The 20,657-nt window shown below is 42.4% G+C and overlaps 2 protein-coding genes across 2 annotated transcripts in view; both read right to left on the reverse strand.

The window, feature by feature from the left end:
- Window positions 1–8,706, reverse strand: part of WDFY1 (WD repeat and FYVE domain containing 1) — a 32,186-nt gene extending 23,480 nt beyond the window's left edge. Inside the window, exons 1-3 of the mRNA XM_048506111.1 lie at window positions 8,446–8,706; window positions 5,126–5,193; window positions 3,113–3,186 (exon numbers count right to left, since the gene is read on the reverse strand). Coding sequence (XP_048362068.1) covers window positions 3,113–3,186; window positions 5,126–5,193; window positions 8,446–8,582 — 279 coding nt within the window. The 5' untranslated portion in view covers window positions 8,583–8,706. The remainder of the gene's footprint in view (window positions 1–3,112; window positions 3,187–5,125; window positions 5,194–8,445) is intronic.
- Window positions 8,707–15,162: 6,456 nt separating this feature from the next.
- Window positions 15,163–20,657, reverse strand: part of SERPINE2 (serpin family E member 2) — a 31,572-nt gene continuing 26,077 nt past the window's right edge. The window contains exons 5-9 of the mRNA XM_048506113.1: window positions 19,160–19,358; window positions 18,949–19,049; window positions 17,761–17,847; window positions 17,250–17,333; window positions 15,163–15,817 (exon numbers count right to left, since the gene is read on the reverse strand). Of these exons, the coding sequence (XP_048362070.1) occupies window positions 15,780–15,817; window positions 17,250–17,333; window positions 17,761–17,847; window positions 18,949–19,049; window positions 19,160–19,358 (509 nt within the window). The 3' untranslated portion in view covers window positions 15,163–15,779. The remainder of the gene's footprint in view (window positions 15,818–17,249; window positions 17,334–17,760; window positions 17,848–18,948; window positions 19,050–19,159; window positions 19,359–20,657) is intronic.

Below are 20,657 nucleotides of genomic sequence, written 5' to 3' on the forward strand. Positions count from 1 at the left end.
CCCCTGTAGCGTGTATGTGAAGTTTGGATTTTTTGCCCCTACGTGCATCACTTTACATTTCGCTACATTGAACTGCATTTGCCATTTCTTAGCCCACTCACCTAATTTATCAAGGTCCGCTTGGAGCTCTTCGCAATCCTTTGTGGTTCTTACCACCCTACATAATTTGGTATCATCTGCAAACTTGGCCACCACACTACCCACCCCTACTTCCAGGTCATTTATGAATAAGTTAAAGAGCACTGGTCCCAAAACGGATCCTTGGGGGACACCACTCCCTACATCTCTCCATTGTGAGAACTTCCCATTTATACCCACCCTTTGTTTCCTGTTCCTCAACCAGTTTTTAATCCATAGGAGGACTTCCCCTCAGAGGGGTAGATAAGAAGCACATTACAGCGGCATGAATGAGTTTGCACATCAATTATCATCAAATTGATAGGTGTCAAGCACGCACACTGAACATATCCCAAAACTGGTTACACTGCAGTCAAGGATGAAACTCTTGAAAGGCTCAAAAGCAAACAAAAGGGTACAGTCCCATCACTTCCCAGTCCTTACACCGGGTTGGAAAGTAAATCTTCACTATGATACAGTTTTGAGTTTTCAAGAGCACCAGAACGCAGAACTCACCAAAGTTCCTTAAACTTGCAAATATGTTCTTAGTATAGACCCTCCTGACAACTGGAAATGCTACCTGAATTAGTCTGGTCTGTTCCCTTTTGGTTTGTAGAATTAGTGGGGAACAGACCTTGCAATGCGAGGGGCTGGGCGGGGATCTACAGAGTTGTTTTACAGAGTTGTTCCTCTTAGAAATCCACACAAATTAAGAAGGTCCACAATTTATTGAAGAACCAAAAATAATAAAAATGCACACACAATTATGCAAAAACAAACACACAGTGTTTCAAGGGACCTAGGATGTAGAGTGAGATAAAAGGTGGATAGGAATATGAGAGGGCATTAAGGTGAAGGCAATATTTACTGATCTAGAAGATGTCTGGGCAAGTGAGATCCAGTATCAGTGCTGTTTGAGGGAAGACATCAGGCACAATAGAGCAAGGTCCAAGGGTGGAACAAGATCCAAAGGCGAGTTGCCATAGGCAAATGTTAACTCTCTGGCAATCATAAGAGGGACTACTTTCTGTAAACAAAGAAGAGTTCTGTTCCCAGGCAGGAACAATGTAATGGGGAAAGGCTTGATTGGGATAAAACCTGGGAGTACCCAACTCCTGATTAGGTTTGGGCTACATTGATGGTATTGGGACAAGTGACCTAGAATGCTGAAACCAAGAAATTCCAGAAGGTTGAAAGTATATTAATAGTTGGACAAGATGTATGGGGGAAAGGATTCAAGTGATCTACTTGGTTCACTGATAGACTCAGGATGTGAGGCATTTGCATGTTTTTGGTAAGGTTGAGGTGTGTCTTCTCAAGGCTGTACTGTTATCCAGACCCAAGTTGCTGAGCCTTCAGGGAAGGGGAAAGCATGTGTCACGCAAATCCTTCTCAGTATTCAAATCCACGAATAGGTCTCCATCTTAGTCTGGACTGTTGATGAAACCAAGACACATCTGGCAGGGCATTTTAGAAAACAGCCCTCCTGCTATGGGCCTGCATTCCAACAGAAATGTCTGTCTACTTTACACAAATCCAAATTCTACCATATTCTCCATCCAGACCCAACTTTTCCGTCAGCCTGACAGAATGGGATCATTGTTAATCAGTTGTCAGATTAGCTCACCTCAAGGCAGTAGTGGGATTCAGCAGGTTCGCACCACTTCAGCAGAACCAGTTGTTAAAATGGTGCTTATAAACAACCAGTTGTTAAATTATTTGAATCTTATCACTGGAACCGGTTGTTAAATTTTTTGAATCCACCACTGTCTCAAGGTCAGATTCCCAAATCAGTTTTCCTGTCTCCTTTCAGTGCTCCTAAAAATGGATGCCCGTTTTAACAAAAGATGCCTTAGTAAACCTGCATCTGGGCTACATCATTTCAGATGGTAGATGACAGCTCAGACTGAATGTTTCACTGCACAAAAATACTGAAAGCTATGTGTCAGGTAAAGAGATTCTGGACTAACCCACTTTTGGAGTTTCCCCTGTATAGCGGGCACCGCCTCCATTGCTATTGCCTCACCCCTCAGAGATTTAATTAGGTTAATGGAAAATAATCCCAGTTAAAGGTCATGTTAGTTAGCCACAAAATGGTTTATAACATTCTCTCTCTCGGATGCCAGAGCGTGTGTCGGTTTTATATCCTGTTCTCCCTCATCCACACAGGGTCAGAGCAGCTCATAACAGATAGTTTAACTACAATAAAATTACATCACATCATAGGTGGCAAACCCATTCAAGGGGAGAATAAACAAAAAGGATGAAGGGAGGGAGAGGATGGGAGGGAGGGAGGCCAGCTAAAATGGATACCATCACTGTCCTCAGCTATGGGCCTGGCGGAACATCTTCATCTTACAGGACTGGTGAAACTGAAGCAAATTTCACAGGCCTGGGTCTCATTTGAGAGAGCGTTCCACCAGGCCAGAGTCAAAGTCAATAGTGAGGATAGCCAGACACTTTTCGGGACAGAGATCACCAGTAAGTTGTTGCTCACTGATGCTCGGGGGAGGGGGGGGAGGGGGGTATCAGGAAAGATGGTCTCACAGATAAGATGGTCCCAGACAATGTAGGGCTTTACAAGCTAATATCAAAACCTTGAACCTGGTCTGCTATTTCACCTGAAGCCAGGGTAACAGGCAGAGCACTGGTTGGATATGTGCTCGCCATGGTGTCCCAGCAAGGACCAATGCAAATGCATTCTGTACCAGTTGAAGTTTCTGGAACAGCCTCAAGGGTAGTCCTTTATAGGGTGAGTGACAGTAGTCTAGTCTGAAGGTGACCATTGCATGGATAACCATGGCTAGGTCAGAGCAAGATATGTTCACCAATTCTCTCAACACACACACAAGAAGTGCTTTATAACATGGTATGAACAAAAATGTTCCCAAAATGTCTGGTTAAACATGGAAGCATTTGAATGATGGTTAGCATAATACTAGGCCCTCAGCAGAAATTTTAAAAACAACATTTTTTTAAAAGGCAACAGACTCACCATAATGGCTCCATTATCTTGGCCTACAAATATCCGTCTGCTGTCATGATGATATGCCATCGTGGAACAGGGAGCTGCCCCAAAAGATAAATTATCTCAGTGTAAGCATTACATAGGTTGGTTCTGTACTGAGTCTTTTTGGTCTACCAAACCAGTAGCAAGGTGAGCCACTGTTGAGACCACCTGAGATTCTTATTTCTCTATGCAACTTCTGAAAAAAAGTTGAATGGATTCTGTAGAAGCCTAGACACCTTCACTTTCTTACCATCTACTCTGAGAATATGCTTGTCAAGTTTTCAAATATCAGTATGCCATCATGCTGATCTCTGTGCCATGAAAACTTTGCTTGCTCATTTTGTGCAGATTAAACTGATAGAGGTCTAGGAGTACCGGTAAATTAGGCTTTTCCTACCAGTCAAATGGCTCCCTTAGTTCAGATCAACAACATTTACTAGAGATGACTGAAAAATTTAAGTTGACCCACATAAGGAATATTTCAAAAGAATCTGGTAAGGAAAATACAATTCTACAGTCAGTAAGCATTTTTTTCTTTTCCCACTAGATTAAGAATGAGAACAACAGTGGCAACACAAAGGCTGTCATTGTGTTCACTAAATTTTTCATGACATACTAGAGAAGAAAACACTTCAGTTCAGTACAGGATCTCTACAGAAGCAATGCTTCATCATGAAACTGGGCAATACAGACAATATGCCTATATTTCCTGCCAGAAGAAGCCCAAATAGTTTCTGTTTGGGTGACAAAACTCCCACAGAAATATCTCCCACAGAAAGTCAGGGTCACTTTGCCAACTTGCTGTCTTGCTTCACAGATTGGGAAAAAACAAACAAAAGATGCTGACAGTATTATCACATGATAAATTTTGTGAATTGCACACAGACCCTTAAAATAGGTCTACAGAACCATCAGGCCAAAAAGACCCAAACAAGATTCTCAAAAGTAAGATCACAGGGGTCATAAAAGGAGAAAAAGAAGAATTTAGACGAACATTTGAATCTAATCAACAGCAATAGGGAATACTGCAATCTTTAAGTACCTACTCAATGGGACAATATAGAGGCAAGGAAAAGTTTTCCTTTCAAAACTTAGTCCTTATCTGTGACTTGGTTTTAAAAAAAATAATAGTGATCTACATCAGATAAAGTTAAAAGCATAAGGGTTCAGAACTGCTGTTTTTCTCTTAATAATCTGCATGGAAGAAGTTGTTAGGAAAGGGCTCCTGTATGAAAAAAGGAAGAATTTCAATGGGTGCACATCTCCTGAGCACAAGAGAAAAAAAAGGCCGCACGAGGATTTTCTGGGAATTATCGAATAGCTGGGACTACACAAGATCAGCATGAAGATCAGTAAATATTTTTACTATGCAAGCTTCAGATGCACCTGACAAATTAAAACATTCTTTAAAAGCATGTCATTTTTGTATATTATACCAAGGAAATAAGCAGTGTTCATCTTTTTTTCAGCCTCAGATTTTTTTTTGAAGGACAGAGGAGAGATATAACAAAATAAGGGAAACATGCAAAGCGAATCTCAAGGTCAGAACCTTTTCAGTCAATAATACATCACAAGATGAAGTGAAGGCAGCGGCACCTCCTCATGCTACTTTCGGCATCAGATTGTATAAAATTAACTAAGGTCGCTTTCATATGGGCTTTTTAAACATGTTTTGGATTCTCAAAGTGAACAGCTTCCTTGAAAGTTTTCACACACCCCAAGAATAAAGTACAACAAAAATAGATCGAAATAGGTTCTAGAAAACCTGGCTTAAGGCCTCATTCACTTTGGGAGGAAAGAATTCTACCCTTAAGGGTCATGAAAACAGCTGTTCACTTTCAGAAGCAAAAGTGGATTGAAGAACCTGCATGAAAGGGACTTGAACCAAAGGCTTCATTCACCTTGGGAGGAAAGAATTCTATCCTTAAGGGTCATAAAGCAGCAAGCAAACAGCAAGCAAAGCAAACAGCAAGCAAAGCAGCAAGCAAACGTACTTACATGACATGGTGTGGTAAATGCTGGGCCAGTACTGTCCACTGTCCCTCTTTAGCCAGACTCGAATCGTCCTGTAAACATGAGAGACAGAGAGAGAGAATAGTTTGTGTAAATCTTTATAAGAAACTCCATCTTGTGAACCACTTAAAAATTATAATCTTGCGATCATTCAAGCAAGTATCTTATTGTGTGCAAGTTAATATGTGTTTATCTTACAAACTCACATGAAGGAAGTGAATTCTGTCTGTCCTGATAGTCATTTTCCAGATTCTTCACTACTACACAGTTCATATGACATTCAATGGAAACTTTTTATATGAAACAGAAGTACAGCTATGTAGCAGATCCTGACTTGAACTGTAAATTATTATCTTATGTAGGGAGCTGTCAGTGTTAGCAAAAAATTCATTTCACTGAAGGATTTGGCCCCCATGCTACTGTTAGGTAATGCACAAAACTAGGGTATAATGCACATATTCTGGGAACAATCTTAAGCAGCTTAGTCTGCAATCATAGGACAAACCTGCACCCAGAACCCAAAGGATTAGAATTAAGTTCAACCTTTAAATGCAACTCTGACTTTTGATAAGAGAGTATAACAGGTTTTGACATGTAGATTGACAGCACATAAAATTATTGAAACAATTACCAAGGTTACCACAAAACAGATATTTCATTCCAACTTCCTCAAACTTTTTGAAAAAGTCCAGTTCATACTTTACACAGTACTTACATATTGTTACTCACTGAGCACAAGAACACAGTTAACCAAATGCCACAGGAGAAATTTGAGATCAAATCTCCACTACCACATAGTTATCCCTACTCTGACAGAATAGACTCGTAATCAGTTCACAAGGGAGGTAAGGTTTCAACTGGGAATCTGCCTACAAACTGTGTCCCAGCCATTGTTCTATACCAGGCCTCAGCTGGAATATGGAATACCATGTGTGGCAACACTCTCTATGGAAGTCCACTCTGCCTGTCAGGAGACCTGCAGCTGCATACCTTCCTGTTCCTGGCTTTCTGGCAACAACAAGAGGAATTTCCCTTCCCTACAGTTCAAGCAATATTTTGGAGTAAAACTTTCTGCTTGTATCCATCCTTGAGTCACTGTTTATACTGCGATGGAAGACAATGGCTCAACCAGTTCGAGGAAATGAGCACGCTTTTCTTAGCTCCAACATAATCCAGTGAAATCAATGCTGTAATTCTCATGGGCTCTCATGAACTAAAAACAATTAACCCTTTGGGTCTGTAAAACAGTTTATTATCCAATTACTTACAGAAGGCCTAGAGAGGCGGTTTCTTTACAGATTCCCATGCTTTGACAGCAAGCATCTGCACCTGTATAAATTCTGCTCCACCACAATAAGGGCAAAGGTACAATAATGTTATATGCTGGATAGTCATTGAGAACATTAAACCTGTAACTGTGGTATGCGGTTACTGCAAAGCACTATTCCAAAAGATAGTAAGAATTTGATAGTAAGCTGGAATTCAGCCATGCATATCACTGAGAGAGAATTCACAGGTCATCCTGTGAAAAAAGTTGTCTGTACAGAAACTGAATGAGAACCACAAAACGATCCTCCCCAGAAGAACCCATCCCTAACCAATGTCAAAACATACTCCTGTTGGAGATAAGAGATCTAGGTTTTATGGAGATGAGTCCCTACAGATTCACCAGTCATGTCTCCAGGGTCAGCCTGCAGTATCTCAAGGCAAACCAGAAAGTCAAACTGTTTTATCAAAGGAATTGTATCAATCCAGTTTAAATACAACATTCCTTGCAAGCTGAGGTACACACACTTCCCCATAAGGAGGCAGCCATCTTTCCACCAGGATCAGAATGTGCATAAGGAAGAGAGATTGCACTGGGCAGCCTACAAGTCTATCTGCGTTTGGTCCAAGGTTCAGCAGGCTCTGAATGTTATGGCTATGATGAACAAACTGGTTTCTCTCTTGCTTCCTATTCATTGATAGGGCCACCTGTCTATCAAAATTAGGAGGATGGGTTTTCCTCTCTTCTCTAAGTAGCCAAGACCTTGAAATGAACAAGTTATAATTCAAAACATCTGCAACATGTTTTTCCCTCAGTGAAATGCCACATTTCCCCAGTAAATACCTTGGGGTGGAAAGAAAATGTGACACACACACACCAGCTAGGACTCAGAGGGAACAGTTCCAAATAGGTTACCACCTATTTCATCAGTTCAGCCCAGACTCTCTATGCTAGAAGAAAGAAAGTGCCTTGCTACTGAGTGAAGTGTATAGGACTGCAGATAAGCCCTAGTTATTTACAGCCTTTACTGACAGGAAAACTGTCATCCTCCTCTTATGTCCTTTCCACGTTTGGAAGACAGAACACTTTAACTGAGGGACCACTATGCTCCCCTGCTTTGTGGGGAGAGGGGAGAGAGAAGAGAGGAAGGAGGAGTAACTGTGGAATAGGAAGACCATTTCTGGCTCAGCATATGTGTGGCAAGAAGCAAAGCAGCCGTCTACTCAGACTGCTGGTTAATAAGAGATCTGCACCAAAAATTTTAATAACAGGTTCCGATGGTGGTGGGATTCACACAGTGGCGCCGTCGCACACACGCACCTCCAGTCCCTATTGGGCAGGGAGGTTGCTTTAGTAACCCCTTCTCAGCACTCAGAAAAAAATTAATAACCACTTCTAGAGAAGTGGTGATAACTGGTTAGATCCCACCTCTGTGTCCCTCCCTTCTAATCCTCATGGATGGCTTTAAAAAGAGGATTAGGCAAATTCACAGAGAACAGAACTACCAGCAGCTACTAACCATAAGGACTAAAAGGAATCTCCACATACAACATCAGTAAACCTCTGAACAACAATAAAGGAGGGTCTCGGCCGATGTGCCCGGTTTGTTCTGGGCAACCGGTTGGCCACCGTGCAGATGGTAGACTAGATGGACCACTGGCCCCATCCTGCAGCGCACTTCTTGCGCCGCTCTGGGTTTTATGGAGCAACCAGGCTAAGGCAACGGGGAGGAGGGCGTGCCTCACCCAGCTTGCCGGCTTCCCTCCCGTCCCAGGGGGTTTAGGTCCTTTTGTAGGGATGCAGAGAGGAAACAGCTGCGCCGTTGGTCCACAGCCAGAGCCTAGTTTCCAGGGAGCAGAAGGACGCGGACCTGCCTCTGAAGAGCGCGGAATTCCATCCCCCACCCCCCGGCCAATGCAACCAAGAGCCGCCTGCGTCCACCCCCTTGCATCAGGGCTGGAGAATAAGTCCCCGCCGAGTACCCATCCTCCGGGCTTCGTGCGCCAGCTGTGCCCGCGACTCCCCGGGGGTGGGTCACCTGTCCTCGCTGGCCGTGATGATGCCGTCCTCCTTGGGGATGATGAGCGCGGCGCTGACCGCGTCTTGGTGCCCCTCGATCTTGCTCAGCAGGATGGGCCGGCTGCTCTGGGGCCGCGAGTGGATCTCGGCCGCCATGGCGCAGGGCTGAGGTGGGCGGCGGAAGAGAAGCGGCAGGCTCCGGCGGCAGGCCGGATCAGCGGAGCCGCCGGAAGAACTCAGCGCGCGGCCATTTTCCGTAATGGCACGAATAGCGCCGCCTCCGGAAGGAGCTGGGCTGGAAGTAGAGGGCTGAACCTTTGCCGCTGTCAGCTACCGTAAGCCGCAGGAGCGCCCTAGTTGGATAAGTACTTCATCTTAGTTTCATTGATGCAATAGAGACCTCTTGTTGGAGTGTTATAGAAAAAAATTAGCATTGGTGAAACTCGAGCTGTTGTCTTAAATTTTCAATTATAAAAACCCGGTGAAATTTGCCATCACCGGTTTTTATGCAGAGACCATTGGCCAATGTAAAAAAATCTTGATATTTATCGGTACACATGAAAGCTAAGAGAGTGCTTTCTGTGAGTTAGCAAACTCTCCCTTATTCCCCGTGTGAAAAGAAGCAGACTGGAGGTCAGGCATATAAAATGAAAATCGTTTAACCTTGGAAGCAGTCCATTTAGGGTTGCCAACCTCCACGTGGGGCCTGGAGCTCTCACAGAATTACAATTGATCCCTCAGTTCTTCTGGAGAAAATAGATGCTTTGGAAAGTGGGCTTTATGTAATTATAGGGAAGTTTCCCCTCCCCAAGCTTTGCTGTGCCTAGGCTCCACTCCCAAATCTCTAGTGTAGGAACTGTCCAACCCAAAATAGGCAACTCTACGATATTTCACACCAAACTGTTCAATACTATCACAATAATTTATTTATTTGTATCCTGCCGGTGCATTGCAAGTTATTGTAAAGCAGCTATTAAGGCCTGTTTTGTAATTATTTGCTCCTGTTTCTGACCCAGTAATACATTGTCAAGTGGGCCCTCTGAAGCCATTCAAAATGCACTCATGATTCACCAGGAGCAGTAAAATTATCTGAGGTGCACCAATCTCTACCACATCAGGCAGTGGAATCATTAATTTGTCCCATCTGCACTGTGATTATAGAGAAAAACATGCGATGACAAGGATCAGATAATTGTTGATGTTGAAGGGTTGGAAGCAAGGTATTGAGACTTGGCTCTGCTTACTAGCAACCAGCTGAGGCAGCAGGCCATCAGAAACTATCCCTGTACATTAAGTAACCCCTCTTGCCCTGCAGGTAAGGCTGAGAGTAACTGACCCAGTGTTGACCCAGTGAGCTTCATACCCAAGTGAAGATTTGAACCTCAATGTCCAACACTTTAACACTAGACTGCAGTGTGGTTATCGTATATGAAATATGATGATTCAGAAAAGTATGGCCTTCATGATGCTATCGCAAATGGAAAGGCAGCATATTACAGAACTAAAGGGGTTAAACTGGGGCTGAGACATTCCCTTCCCTGAAAGTACTCATAGCTTCACCGGTTTTCCTGCTTTCTCCTCTCCTTCCTGCACAGGAGCCAACCTATCTTTATCTGCCTCCCTGTTTGCAGTTCTTCCTCTTTTATTTTCTATGGCAACCTTGAGAAAATGATAGATCAATTATGCAGTTCAGGCCACCAGGCTCAGTTGTATGGCAGGGAACACACAAAAACTTGAGGGAGAGGCACTTAATTCCCTCCCCTCATCCCCTTCCCCATATTATTTCCTTATTCCCTTCTCATGGCAATCCTATCCTCACCTTTCCCTACTTCCTTCTCTCCATCCCAGATCAACCTACCTTTTATCTGACCCCTATCCTCATCTGTATTATTATTTATTTGCTATACCCTACCTTTCTCCTCAATGGGGACCCAAAGCATGTTACATCATTCACCTGTCCTCCATTGTATCACAGTGGCAACCTGTGAGGTAGGTTAGGCTGAGTGTGTATAAGTGGCCCAAGGTCATCCAGTAAACATCGGGGTAGAATGGGGATTTCGAACACGGGTCTCCCAGTTCCTACTCTTCAATTCATCTGCTAGTGTACCTATCCCAGGGGTAGGGAACCTGTGGCTCTCCAGATGTTCAGGAACTACAATTCCCATCAGCCCCTACCAGCATGGCCAATTGGCCATGCTGACAGAGGCTGATGGGAATTGTAGTTCCTGAACATCTGGAGAGCCGCAGGTTCCCTACCCCTGACCTATCCTTATCTGTTCCTCCATCTTCCTTTTCTTCCTTTTCCCCTCCCCCTCTACCTGGAAAAACTATGGCCTGATTACATAGTGTTGACTGCTGGACTCAGCCAAGTGGTTACCACACATTGTTCTTCCTGCATCCCAGTGTCCCATGTATCCTCTCTCCTTTCCATCTTCTTTTCTCCTCATCCATCCACCACTTTTACCTTTTGTCTGCTCTTCCCCGTTTAAGTCACATTTATTTATACTAGGGGCATGCATTCAAACATGCTGAACGCAAAAAAGCTGAAAAAAGCTGTTTGGGCTTTGTCAGCTTTGTTTTCGGCCAATAAAGCGTAAAGCCAAAAACAACCCAGAAAAATTCAGCTTTTCCCGGTCCATTATCTGGAGTCAAGCAATTTTGGACCAGAGAATCAAGCTAACACCCCCCACCCCCCCATTCTTGCAATGGTAGGAATTATTATTTTACTAATATTGCATCCTTTGGGGAATCTTTGTAGGGCTTGGGGGAGCTGGTTTTTGAAGTAGAGACAAGAAATTTCCAGCATAGAGGCAGGTTCCCCTTCACCCAAGAGCCCCAAGATTGGTTAAATTTGGGACAGGATGACATATTTATAGGCACCCAGTTTTCCTCCATTTTGGCCTCAACAAAATTAGATCCCCTAGCCCCGTGGTGGCGAACCAACGGCACTCCAGATGTTCACGAACTACAATTCCCATCAGCCCCTGCCAGCATGGCCAATTAGCCATGCTGGCAGGGGCTGATGGGAATTGTAGTTCGTGAACGTCTGGAGTGCCATAGGTTCGCCACCACTGCCCTAGCCCAATCTTTATCAAGCATGGGGGTTCTCGTAAGCAGAAGTACCTGCAGCTATACAGTGAAAATTTGGTGTCTCTACCTTAAAAACAACCTCCCTCCACAAGCTTCAGAAAGAGTCGCTGTAGGGTAACATGGAACCATTCCCTTTAAAAGTTCATGGAAATGGCTCCTATGTTAGCTAATAGGAAAACTTTGCGGGGCTCTGGGGAAGACATTTTTCAAGGTAGAGAGACCAAATTATCCCAGCAGCTGGTGCTTCTCCTTAGAAGAGTCCCCTGAGTTTGATGAAGATTAGGTTAGGGGGTCCAATTTTATGGGCCCCCAAATTTCCACTGGAGGTCAGATGAGGCAGCTTCTCTGTGGGCCCATAACAATGGACTCTGATTCAAAATTCACTCAACTTGAGAGTTCTTGTAGAGAGTCACCTGCAGCTATCCTGCAATCCTGGATATGTCTCTGTGTGGGTATTTCAACCTTGCTGATATAACTATCACTCCTTTCAAGCCAAATGCCAAAGCAGAAAATAATCTTTATTACCTCCCAGAATGACAACATTGTTGGAGAATATAAATTCAGAAACAGCCCCATTCCTTAGCTGACTCTCAGAAGCCCTTCCCTTTGTGGGTCACTACACGATCAAGTTGCTGTGTTTGCCCTTTCTGCATGCCAGTGATCTTAACATTTATTATATTTCTATACTGCCCTGCATCTTAACTTCAAAGTGACTAATTAAAATCAAGATTACAATCTATGATTTTCTTCCCTAGCTGTTTACCTCCCATAATCCCACTCTTACTTTCCTGGATTGTGTTTCAATTGTCCGCATTCATTAACCTATCAAAGCTGATAGTGCCTCAGATAATTACCATTCTGTTGATGAATTTTAATCCTTACATGTACATTTAATCATTCTGTTTCATCTAGTGGTATTTCCATAGCTTTATTATTCTTTTTATAGTAAACTTTGGCACAAGACAGCTTCTTATCTTTTTATTTTAATTTTTTTATTCCTACAGAAGCAAACTGTTGATATTTTAGTAAAATCTCATCTAATCCTTTTTGGAATTATCAGCACTCTTTAGTTAATGACAAAAAGTTGTTGTTATGCAATTTGTCCTTAAGAGGGCACTATAACCAATTTTTCAACTAATTCAATCTCAAAAAAGCAAATATTCAACATGCTTTTCTAACATCAGGTTTTAATTTGTTGGAGAGGTATATGAGGATTGCATTAAAATCATGCTAATTCAAAAAAATGTAAAAAAGAGGTCAAATGTCAGCCTACATGGCTTTCAATACAAAAATATATATGACATCTCCTTTATAGAGTATTTCAGAGTGCCAGATAATCACGTGGAGAGCGTGATACAAGCCACAGAAAACAGCAGACCCTTTTAATCTAAATAGCCTGTCATGGAATAGCAGTGTTATAGCTGGAGAATGTCCACTGAACAAAATCTCAACATGATAGGATCTTCCTTGTCCTTTTTGCTTAAAGGGTAAAAGAGAGTTATAGCTAAGCTGCATATGAGGGGCAAAGCTCACTCCTAAAATAATAAACTAGTTTGTTGGGTGAATCGGGCAGTCCAATCTGGGAAGTGTGAATCTCTCCCTGGAATTAGCATACCCCTGTGCCAGTGTGGGTCTCCAGCCCACTGGCAAATGTGTCAGCATAGAGGCAACTTACCTGGGTGGCCATGCGCCTTGCAGCACTATGGCATCTGACCCAGAAGCCACAGCTCATGCCCAGACCTGCCAGCATAAAAAGCTGTGCCAGCATAGCCAGGGAGGTTCCAGGGTGTCGGAGCCGACCTTAGTCAGCTTCCTACCGGCCTTTGTCTACTGGTGTGCCAGTGTTGGGGGTTTGGGCTTATGTCACCAATCAGTAGATCTTCCCAGCTCCCTGGTGTAGTAGTTAAGAGCAGGTGGATTCTTATCTGGAGAACTGGGTTCAATTCCCCACTCCTCCAACTGAGTGGCGGAGGCTTATCTGGTGAACCAGATGCATTTCCGCACTCCTCCATTCCTGCTGGGTGACAGTTCACAGTTCTTCGGAACTCTCTCAGACCCACCTACCTCACAAGGTATCTGTTGTGGGGAGACAAAGGGAAAGGAGTTTGTAAGCCACCTTGAGTCTCCTTACAGGAGAGAAAGGTGGGGTATAAATCCAAACTCCTCCTCCTCCTCTTCTTCTAGTCCCCCTTCCCATCTGGTCAGAATGCAGGCGTTTTCCCACCCTTGCGCCATATGTACCGATTTCCCACCCTTGCGCCACATGTACCTTCAACCTCAAGTTAAATAATACAAGAGCTCACAGTGGGGTAGGAGGGAGGGTATGTGTGTCTTCACCAAAGACCTCAATGAACAGCTGATCCCAGCGGGATCAAAGTAAGAAATCTAACAAAGTTCAAACTTCACAGAAAGGAACTCTTGCCAATACATCTACTTGCAATAGTGGCAAAAAAAAAGGAATGGAGGGTGGAGGAAACGTCCTCATCCAGTACATGTGGCCCAAGGGCGAAAAAGCTCTCATATTCTAACTAGATGGTGCGTCCTGTCCCAAAGTGGGACAATTTACTGATTGGCAGTCTAGCGCACAGGCCCAGTCCCAATGTGGGGCTGCACCAGCAGACCAAAACTTAACTAGTGATTGTGACATAGTCTGTGCTCCGGCCAAGGGAATGTAGAAATCATAGCCATTATGATATATATGATTCCAGTTTGTCATTTTAAAAAAGCATTTTTGCAACGGGAGCATTACTCCCAGAATTCCACTTCTGAACAATGCAATTAAAACTTCACTGAATCTCAACCAAAAACAAAAGGATGGTGCAATAAGAACTAACATTTAGGCCTTAGCACATCAAAACAATCCAGTTTTATCAAGACCAGAGAAAACTACCTGAATGGCTGTAGACAGAAGCTGAAATCATAGCAGGTATTATTCAGTCCCATTCTGCAAATAAACATATACTGACATATTTAAAGTTATTCTATCAGAATTTTTTTTAAAAAAATTCTTTTTACATCAACTACAAGATGGGAATTGCCAAAGTCCTGAAGTCTGCCAGGCTCAAATTTGCCTTGTGAACCAGTAATTGATGCCAGAGGCAGCCTCTACTTAATTTTACAATAGTCAACATTTATGAACACACATACCCACAAGTGTACAAGAGCTGTCTGGTTCTCATTCATGCAGCAATCAGGAAGTATCAGCAGATATGGATTCTTTTCCAGATTGAAGACCACACAATCTGATTCTAAAATAATTTAAACAGGGAAGGTGCAACCAGATTTTTTGTGTTATGCAAGTCTAGTGTCAAAGTGGTCCTAAACAGTATCTTTTATTGATAAATTTAGATTTTCTTTAAAGAGATACCGTACAATATCTTGCAAGGACTTCAGCCATGGGCATCCAATAAATCTATTTCAAGTTATCTGCACACACAGGAAAACAGCACTTCAAAATATTTATTCCACAGAGATATAAAGTGCCAGTCATTTTTGGCAGGGGAACCATTCACTGCATATAAGAAGCACCAAAGTTCTTTCACCAAAGGGAGATCAAGCCTGAGTGATCTTCCACTTGGCAGCTTTCTATATACACCTCCCATGAGGACAATTGTAGAATTCCTTCCAATATCACACTGCTGCTATGTCATCTCCAACTGTTCATACTGCTTTATTTCTTTTCCTTTGTACAAAAAAATATAAAATTTAAATCCATAGAAAGTGTATACTAGCAATGACAAGTTTACATTACAACAATGCAAAGGCGTTAGCTGGGACATTAGTTGGTTTAAGTCTCAGCAATACATGCACAACGTAAAATAAAAACTGCTAAAGCTTTTAAATTTAATTTCTAACAAAGATGCCCCACCAGACCATTCCGTGGACAACAGCAGTATTAAAGGGCACGGTACCCACCGAAAGTAAAAAAAAAAAGTAAAATAAAACAGAGAGTGTCCCTTTAGTTCCAACTCTGGTTAAAGACTTTTCAAATCACAATACAAAATACATAGACCAAAACAGATTTTCAAAAGTTATTAGCACAGGGAACCAATCAGTAGTTTTAACAATCTTTAAACAGTTTTGAGAAAGTTGTTGCCATCCCCTGCACACTCAAAAAGTCAGCGGCTTCAGGTTTCTTCTTCAAAACTTAGTTGACCAATCACACTCAAAAACTAGTTCTTAGCCCAAGAATAATGTACAAAAATATTTAACAGAAGAGCATCAATCTTTAATTTGCTTCTGCAAAAAAAATTCTTCTCTTGTTCAAGGTTTGTTGATTTGTCCCATAAACAAAATTGCACCTGCAGAACAAGAAAAATATTATTGAAGGTTTTGCTAATTAACATATGTCTGGATTATAAAGCACATACCAGTCTTAAATTTTCATTTCAGTTGGTAAGGATGCCTTTCATTAGGCTGCAGGGACCCTCCTATCTGCCAGAACACATCTCCCCATTTTGCCCATGGAGGACGCTTCGTTCCTGCATTGGAAATTTGGTGGTGATCCCTGGCCCTACAGACATTAGATTGGCCTCAACCAGAACCAGGGCTTTTTCTCTGTCCACTGAGGGACCTGACCCAGTTCCTCCAGACCTGCAAGACAGAGGTGGTCCACCAAGCTTTTGGTTAAGGCCATCCATCCTCTAGTACCATCTTGCCATCCTCCCAACTTCCTTGACCGTCCATTGACTTCCAACAGCATTGAGCACCTCTGCTATATTTAAACTGTGCACCTGCCTCCCTATATTTATCCCCATGAGGAAACTAAAACATCCACAGGCTGAACGAGATGTTATTTATCGCTATCTAAAAATGTAATCTGACTTTTTGATATTTAAGTATTAATATAAGGATTGTATTTATATAAGGTTTTAATTTGTAAGCTGCCCCGAGCCTGGCTATTGTCAGGGATGGACAGGGTATAAATTAATTAAATTAAAATGGCACCTTGCGGGCATTTTGCATCATGGGCTATTTAATATACATGGTCCTGAGGAAAAACTCAAGTTTATTCTTTGAAGAAGATTTTTATATTCAGCCCATCTTTGATTGCAGCATAAAGGGAGAAGGGGAAGAAGGTGGGGGAAGTATAGCCTGAAGAACTGCTTTGCAGATACATTTAATTAAAATGTCCAGCCACTCACTCTCCTTGTGAGTCATTTTTCTGGGCCGGTGGGAAAAAGAAATGTTTTCCCTAAGCAGCTAGCAAATGCGGGGGCTAGAATATCAATTAGAAGAAAAACAGAGCAAAGAAGGGGAGCAAACAGAGGATATGTGTGTTTTGACGACTGGCCAGTGCTCTTCTTCAGAACTGCATAATGCGCCTTTGATGTCCTAAGCTGCCTATGGCTGGGGATGACTGCCAGGAGTCTTCTCCCTCTAGTTTTGGCACTTCTGCCTTCCACGTGCACCATACATGTAGATGAGCTAAGCCAGTTAATACGCTGGCAGAACAGAGGGCCACTTAGTTCCTGGCAGCAGCACCCCCCTCCTCCCCAAGTGCTGAAATCCTGCACAGTTGCTGATTACTCTCTCATACTTCAGGGAAGAAACCTCCTACACACAACGCAGAAGACAGGTGTTTCAGGACCTCATCTGATAAGAAAAACCCATTTGAAGCGTTTGTCTTTACTGTTAAAGCTTCAGGCTTCTTTCTCTGGGGGAAATGCTGTTTGCATTTTGCCAGCCTAAGGACCAAGCCAGTGTGAAGCTGAGCAAGAAAGAACAGCTTACCTGTGGGGTTGTATCGTATGAAGAACAGGAAGGGCTTGTCCGCTACAAACCAAGGCGGTGATGACCTGGCTATTAAAATTGCGGCTGGAACAAAGAGAAACAAAAAGACTGGTCATACTGTTCTTCTAAATCTAGACCTCTTCATTTTGAAACGTTTATGCTTATGGAGACTGAAATACAAAGTAATTCACATTAGAAGGACTGATGGTCCTTAAACTACATTAGTTTAGAAAATGGCTTCATGGCCAGGATTTTCTGTGGTCCAGATAGTTACTAATTTCACAATAGTGAATCCATGCACCACACCTTTAGACTGACTTTGGCCTTGTAGAAGACTATTTCCAAGGCTCTCATAAAATGCAAGCTTCCTTCTGTGAAGTCCCTAAAGTTATCTGAAAATTGATTGCTTATGTCATTTCAGTTGAGCTTTAAAATGTATGAAATTATTTATAAGTAACACACGTGATCATTTTCTTGGTGTTTTGATAGCATAGCCAAATCCAATACTTACTTGTTGCTGCAGAAGCTTTGGTTCCATCTTCACTAACTTCAATTTTTGCTTTTTGTAAAATTTGAGATACATGAAGACTTTCTGTTCCTATTAAAAATGAAATGAAAATACATCTCTTCCAAAGTCAGTGCTGCTCCCATGGTAGTATCGTAACACTTTTGGTACAGTGCATCCTAATTAACAAATGTCTATAGGCCTTGTACCCAGACCCTGTTCAGCAAGGAAGAACTAATGCACATGCTTTTTTGTGTGTGCTATGAAGTCACGTTGGGCTTATGGTGACCCCCAGTGGGGTTTTCAAGGCAAGAGACATTTAGAGGTGGTTTACCATTGCCTGTCTCCATATCATGCTGCTGGTATTCCAGATAATATCTGTCTGCTCTTAATCATGTGTCTGGTAATGAAAATAGCTCTCCTTAAACCAGAAGACTTGGGGTTCAACTGGGAAACTTGTAAAACATCTTTGTTATCTCTAGACATCTTAAAATTTAAATGCAGCTCTAGGGGGAGCAGTTTTAGATTGGGGCTGCAATCCTGGAACATACTTATTTTTCAACCTCCCCCTCTTTTTCCCCCTGCACCCCTTCCCTTTCAATCTAACGACTACACAATGATGGGACAATTTCTATCTGGGAAACATAGGAGAGGGAAATAGTTCATCCAGTCTAGCAATGTGGCATCAATCCAAATTACTTTCTCCCCTTGCGTGCTGCTTTTAAAGGTAATTAAAGACATAGGGAAAGCTGATCACATATCTCCAGGATCCCATCTAATCCAGATCTCTGTATTAAACAGATTCTACATGTGCCTGTTGCAGAAATTATCTAGAAGCTGTTCCTACCATTTGATTATTTCAAGACCCTTCCCTAAGCCAGTAAATACCTAGGCAGCCTAGTCAAGTGTGCACAGTTTACATAAGCACAGTTTACATAAGAATCAGTCGTTTTTAAAAGCTCGGTGGCAGAATGCTTAGGAAAATTTGACATGTATTTAACATTAGATATGGAAAATGCAGTTCTTCACCATAAATTGCATGACAGTGTGATACTGTGTTTAAATCAAGGGCAGGTACACGGTTCACTAACAAAAGGTGAAATTTCAAACTAACCAATTAATTATTGCTGCATATATAACACATAAAACTGTAATTCTAAAGAGGATGAGCTACAAAATCAAAGGATAACTTACTTGTTATTTTTGCAAAGTTTGCTTTTGACGGTTCAAACATATCTTGAATGCCCAGCTCTCTGAGAGGCTTCTTCAAATCTGTTTCTGCTTCGGCTGTAAACCTGTTAGAAGCAATAATGAAAGCCATCAGGCCTTTGACTGAAAATTGCTCCATAATGAAGGTTTTTTGGAGAGTTGTTATTTAAAAATGAAATGAGAAAACAGAACATACTTGGGTAAAATAACTTGTACTCGCTTCTGTACCATGGTTGCCATCCAACTCTGTATCGTTTTGGTGCTAATATGAGGAATAATAGCAGACAAAGGAGTTGTACTTTCCATGGGCAGGGCAATCAACATGCTGATGTTTCCGCCATGGTATGGCAATTCAATGATATTGTACCACAAATCATTGGGTGTGCTGGTTGTGCCTGAAAAAAGAAAGAAATGAAATTGACAGAAGGAGTGAAGGGTGGTAAGTAGGTAAATCGAAAAGTATGCAAGTGAGGCTCCAGACTGATTATGGTCGCTGAGAGAAGAGACTAGATCTCCCTGGATGAGCAACATTCCGGCTCTATTTCCAAGCCACCATCCACTCCCCTTGCCGCCAACTTCTGGGATGGAGGACAGTATTTGTTACACTACCTCCAGCAACAGGTTGCGTACAAAGAAGAACACAGACAAGTGGGGACAAGGAAGGACATGTGCAGGATAATATTCTGCCTTCCCCAAGTAACTTCCATGTGCACGTACACTGTCCCCCTTTGAAAAAATGGAGGCAAAGCCTCCCCTGCTCTTTAGAGGGAAAAAAAATCTTTCAAAGTTAGAGTACCTAGTTATATTATCATCCTAGAGCTGTGGTGGCGAACTTATGGCACTCCAGATATTCATGGACTACAATTCCCATCAGCCCCTGCCAGCATGGCCAATTGGCCATGCTGGCAGGGGTTGATGGGAATTGTAGTCCATGAACATCTGGAGTGCCATAAGTTCGCCACCACGGTCCTAGAGTAAAAAAGCTGGTTAAGAAGAGGTTTTCAGGGAAACTACAGGGATAACAGATGCCTTTCCTTTGGTCTAAGCATTTTAAAATTAGACAAAAAGAAAGCCCAACGAGGGCTTTGTCTTCACGTAGCTCTCACTGGATATATGTCAGTAGTATATGTAGCCTGAAGGTAATGGTCTGAAATCAGAATTTAGCACTAACATCACAGGGTGGGTGGGGAGTCCACACAGAACCTCTAGAGATGACTTTCTGTTAGTTTAAATGGCTTTGGTAACTAAGTAACCAATTTACATTCTTTAGCATTCAACAGAAAAAAGAAGAAAGAATAACCCAAACTATTTCAGGTATTCCTTGCTTTCAAAGTGCTGTTCGGGTAGTACTATAGGCACTTATACTAGGAAAAAGGTTCCAGTCTCTGAGGGCACTCCCAGAAATCAACTGTCATCAAGAGGGTCAGGATTTAGATTAGATTAGGGCTGCAATGCTGAGAAGGAGGTTTCATGTCCTGCTGACAGAAATCTCCCCCCTCCTCCCATATATACACAGACCACTCATAAGGAACGGGGGGAGTGGGGAGCACTGAGCGTATTACACTCAGTCTCTGCCCAAACGATAATGTCAGCTTTACTAGTATTCAGAACACAATTCACAAGGTGTATATTTAACGAGCCTTCTTCAAAGGATGGTTTATGCTGCATTAGTTATTCATTTTCTTAATTTCTGA

The sequence above is a fragment of the Sphaerodactylus townsendi genome, linkage group LG08, assembly GCF_021028975.2.
Source record: "Sphaerodactylus townsendi isolate TG3544 linkage group LG08, MPM_Stown_v2.3, whole genome shotgun sequence".
NCBI classification, from domain to species: domain Eukaryota; kingdom Metazoa; phylum Chordata; class Lepidosauria; order Squamata; family Sphaerodactylidae; genus Sphaerodactylus; species Sphaerodactylus townsendi.